The sequence below is a fragment of the Limulus polyphemus genome, unplaced genomic scaffold, assembly GCF_000517525.1.
Source record: "Limulus polyphemus unplaced genomic scaffold, Limulus_polyphemus-2.1.2 Scaffold7230, whole genome shotgun sequence".
NCBI lineage: Eukaryota > Metazoa > Arthropoda > Merostomata > Xiphosura > Limulidae > Limulus > Limulus polyphemus.
Window position 1 is genome coordinate 11081 of NW_013672840.1, and position 5495 is coordinate 16575.

General features: G+C 33.8%; 1 protein-coding gene across 1 annotated transcript in view; it reads left to right on the forward strand.

The window, feature by feature from the left end:
* LOC111089737 (calcium-activated chloride channel regulator 1-like) overlaps positions 1 to 5495 on the forward strand; it is a gene marked incomplete at its 5' end in the record, with an annotated part of 29616 nt that overhangs the window by 4665 nt on the left and 19456 nt on the right. The window contains one exon of the mRNA XM_022402745.1: positions 588 to 884. Coding sequence (XP_022258453.1) covers positions 588 to 884 — 297 coding nt within the window. The remainder of the gene's footprint in view (positions 1 to 587; positions 885 to 5495) is intronic.

Below are 5495 nucleotides of genomic sequence, written 5' to 3' on the forward strand. Positions count from 1 at the left end.
AATTAAGTATTGTATATATATATATATATATATGTTAAAAAAAGTCTTTCCTTTTTTTTTCACCAGAGTTGTTAAAGGTTATTCCTATGTTCCAATGGAAGGATTGGTGAGATATATGTTTTGAATTCAAATTGTCATCAGAAAATCTTAGAAATTGATTATTGTTCTCTTATATTCAGTTCTGGATAACTTGCATTACACTGGTGTTTTTCTTTATCTGTAAACGTAGAAAGATTATTTTAATTATAACTTGTAAATAATTATCTGTCTTGAATACGGTAAACATGGCATGATTCGAAAAAAAACGATTCTGACTGATTTGTTAATGAAGCGATTCTTACAAGAATTTATAGATTTTAAGCTAAAATATTATAAGTTCATTTTTGGGAAAACCTGATGAGGGTTTACAACCAGTAACGGTAAGGGGAGGTATTTTAGATTGGAGATAAAAAGTAAGTTGATCATTTTTAACCTCATTTTTCTATAATATATTTTTTTTAGAATGTTTAATGATATCGATTAAAACAGATTATTCTGCTTGAAATCTTTATATTCAGCTAAATGTAAACACAATTAATATAATGCAGATGGAAAATCGTGAGGGAGTTAGTGTCGTCCTTTTAACCAATGGAGATGAAGATATGACTCCTTTTGTGACATCCCATTCCGTTAAGGCAGCCATAGTGAATTCTGGGATACGAATCAACACCCTACTTTTTGGAAGCCAACATAAAAATAAGATACAGGATCTGGCTTCTATAACAGGGGGAAAATTGTTTATTGTAGAGACAAAAAAGTGGGATTTCAACATGGCTTCCTTGGTATCTGCAGCTGTCTTACAGGCTCTAGTGTCTACCAGTAATCAGGAAGAATACACTCATCAGGTAAGAAGTTAATGATGAATTACGGAAACTGTTTAGATGTTAAAACTTACTTACATATGTGTATGTATATATTTTGTTTGTTTTAGAATTTTCAAGCAAAATCAGCTATCTGTGAATAGCCTTTCCTAATTTTGACTTTTTATAATGTTCAACTACAAATGTGGCATGCCATTGTTTACTGATTATATAAAAATTGGGTTTCGATACCTGCGGTGTAATTTTTGACTTTTTATAATGTTCAACTACAAATGTGGCATGCCATTGTTTACTGATTATATAAAAATTGGGTTTCGATACCTGCGGTGCAATTTTTGGCTTTTTATATTGTTCAACTACAAATGTGGCATGTCACTGTTTACTGATTATATAAAAATCAGGTTTCCATACCTGCTGTTGGCACAACACAGATGGCCTATTGAGTAGGCTTAACTACAAACAAACCCAACCATTAAATGCAACAAGTGTTTTCAACATACCTACGTAATAAATGGTTTGAGACCGATTTTTAGTCATTTTATTTTAAGATAAAAACTTAGAAAAGAATTGTTGGAAAAATAACTTAATCTACAACAAATGACATCACCTTAAATATGATAATTAATATTAATCTAAATAGAAATTGGAAAACGTCTTTATAAGCTTCACCTGCACTAAGTTTACTGGTTTTATCCAGTGGTAAAACCTGAAAAGTTGTTTGACATCGGTTATAACGACTTCATGAAAATATTCCATGCTGCCTTTCAACGTACATTTGTTGATACATTCCTCAGTTTTTAATATTTATAAATCTTTGATATACCTTATAAAATACGTGGATGAAAACGTATTGAACTAATACTATTATAAATGGCATCAGTTACATTCTCATCATTCCTATATTTGTTTTGTGTTAAAAAAAAAGAAAACACTTCTAAAGAACTATCTGTGCTCTGCCCACCACAAATATCGAAAGGGGGGGTCGTTTTATCCTATGCATGTATATCACATCTCTATTAAAAAAATAGTATAAAAATTGGCACCTTCGTGTTATTCTAAACACGTGGATCTCAGTTTTTGGTACTTTTGAAACGTTCCCCTAATGGCTCAACGGTAAGCTTGGAGGCTTATAACGCTAAAATCCAATGTTCGATCCCCGAGATAACGACAGTACATATAGCACGTTATATAGCTTTGCGCTTAAACGAAAAACAAACACTTCTTTCAAGTTTGTCTAAACATATCAATACGATTTTCTTAACCACCTAAACAGTAAATAAAGATTTACGGTTGATATTCATATAACCTTTTTCTTGATACTTTGATTTTAAATTTAAAGAATCAGCTAACTGTTGGAAGTCTTAACAAACCTACGCTCTATGTACACTTCAATAGTTTTGCTGCGATAACCTTAACAGCGACAGCACCCAACAGAAGAAAGTACATTATAATCGTTACATGTAACTAAGATAGTTTGGGAATCATATTAGGGTTATGTCTTTAGTGCTGATCTATTTGCTTCGATCAGAACTTAATGTTAACTGTTCACATTTTACGATGGAATATATTGATAATCGCGAGGGTACTTTCTGATAAACATATGTTGAAGTGTTTATTGATTTATGATACAATGTACTTCTTCTCAATTTGTGATATACAGTTATCTTCATAAATTTATTAGCTACGTTAGTTTCGATAAAGAATCTTACTTTTCATCAGAACATATTAATGTTTATTCTATTTATTCAAAAAAATCGTGTTTATATATATTTATTGCCCAGCTGCTTATTGTACTTAATGTTTTCTGCATAGTCTACATTCTTCTGATGAAACATTAGCATTCTGGGACTTGAAATAGCCGTATGCCTTCAGACCTCCGTAACATTCCAAATTCACGCACGTACGCAAAGGGGGCGGGGGAGGGTTTCAAGCATAACACATGATTAAATTAGCTGGTTTGTTTGAAGTTAAGCACAAAGCTACAAAATGGGCTATCTGTGCTCTGCCCACCATGGGTATCGAAACCCGGTTTCTAGCGTTGTAAGTCCGCACATACCACTGTGCCACTGTGGGGGGGGGGCTAAATTAGTTGGACGTGTTTACTCTCAAATTAACATTTTACGTGTTTTCTAGCTAAAAGTAAAACTACAGAATTTATTAACATTTAATTGCGTTATTTTAATTTTGAAACAAACGTTTGTGTGCGTGTGTGTGTGTGTTTGTCAGCAATGATACATAGAATTAACCAGTAAATATATCACTCAAAGATAGAAGAACGTAAATCGATTGCTCCAAATAAGAATTTGTTTGCTTGTTTATTTCTAAGGTTGTTAAGTTGTTAGGGCGCTTGACTCGCAATCTGCGGGTTAGAATCCCCGTCCCACCAAATATGCTCGCCCTTTCAGCTGGGGGGGGGGGGGGTTATACTGTGACGGTCAATCCTACTATTGTTTGATAAAAGAGTAGTCCAACAGTTGGCGGTGAGTAGTGATGACTAGCTGCCTTCCCTCTAGTGTTTCATTGCTAAAGTAGGGGTGGTTAGCTCAGATCGCTCTCGTGTAGCTTTGCGCGAAATTCAAACCAAACACTCGGTGGACACATAAATATATGATTTTTTTTTAGCATTTTCACATCTAAAGAACTTAAAAAACACCACTAATACTTTGCTACTGCTACAATTAAGGTGTTAGAAATTGAAAAGTATGAAAGAAGCTTACAAATAGAAGAGAAGCCTCATTTATATTTGTAATATAAGAAACGATTTCTTTCTATGTGGTTTTTCGCTAGCTTGAGTCATTAAAAAGATGTGCATGCGTGCACGTATGTGGATAAGATAAGTAATAATACCCAGGTGCACACCCTCAGGGTCTACTTAGTATGGGTGCAAAATTTCAGGTTTCTAGGTACTTTCCTCTTGGAGTTATGGCGGTCATATATTCTTTCTTATCTAGTTTCTCGTTAATTTGCCTCACAAAAGATGCGTTCGCATGCACGCATGTGGATAAGTAATAATACCCAGGTGCACACCCTCAAGGTCCACTTAATATCAAAGACGGTATTTTATTTACATAAATCAAATCTTATCGAATCTTCAGTTGAGGCGTATCCTGAGCTCATCAAACTAAGATTAAATTCGTGAAAATTTATAATAAACAATAACAACACACCAAGATAGTATTGTTATAATAGTTTCATAGCAAAGCCAATCTGCTCATAGAAAGAAACCCAGGTAACTAAATTAGTAAAATAATTTAATACTTTCAAAATTTTCCCAATAGTATCTACAGAGTATTTGAAGGTTCGTAAAAAAAATACGTCATAGATTAACTAAATAACAAACAAGCACTTACACTAAAGGTTATTGCAATGGTTTCACCATCTATTTTGTTGTTGTCTTCACTTTTCAATTTGGAGATGACAGAGCTAGGGCTTTTGATGAGAAAGTTCATACGAGGATCTCCAACAGTTGGACCACTAAACACAAACTTTATTTCACCAGGATTATCCACGTATAAATTAACTACTTCAATATCAACACCGATTTGTTTCACCGAAACTTCTTCAAAAAACAGCTAGAGAGAGAAAAAAGTTTCAGATGTTTACTCAATTTATTCCTAAATTCTGTTGGAAGCAAGAAAATGTACTTATGTTTTTAAACGAAGGGAAACCAGCGAATAAGACAGGCAGCTATGGACTAGTTGTTCAGGTACAATTTTTAGAGAGAGAGAGAATAATTAGTAATAGGATCCATAATTCTCAAATTATATAAAAGATTTTGCTAGAAAACAAATAATATTGATACAAAATAATACTTTGGATATATAGTTTATCAGTAAACTACACCTGAACATTAGTCAGTTATTATATTAAAACGTATGGAAAAAATGATTTTGCGATCTTAGTAAATATTAAATATTGATCAATAAATTCTATTCTAAATTTGTCATACCAAAAAATCGAACACTTGATTTTGAAACATCTTATTAGGCAATATTTGTTAAATGGTCAAACAATCTCTGAGTACCCTTTTTAAGGAGACTGTATTGCATACTATCTTCACAGGGATCTTTAAGTTTGGTTTTATAGATATAATTACTTCTATTTTTGTTATTGTCCGTGTTATTTTGTTTAATATACTCGTGTACTGTGTTTGTTTGTTTTTGAATTTTGCGAAAAGCTACACCAGGGCTATCTGCCCTAGCCATCTCTAATTTAGCAGTGTAAGACTAGAGGGAAGGCAGCTAGTCACCCACCGCCAACTCTTGGGCTACTCTTTAATCAACGAATAGTGGGATTGACCGTCACATTATAACGCCCCACGGCTGAGAGGGAGAGCATGTTTGGTGGGACGGGGATTCGAACCTGTGACCCTCAGATTGCGAGTCGAGCGCCCTAACCACCTGGCCATGCTGGGCCATCGTGTACTGTGTTAAAATGGTTTATGTCCATGTCTGGTTCATTACGTGTTTTAAATGTTTCCTCTCAATTGTTCTTTAAAACTGTGTTACGTCTCCGTTTGTTAATTGATTTTCCGTAACTTCGTTCCGATGAAACTTAAGCGACACAAGTCCTTTCTTAATAAAACTGGTTTATTCTTTCCGAATATAACTTTACCGATACACTCAACTTCAACAG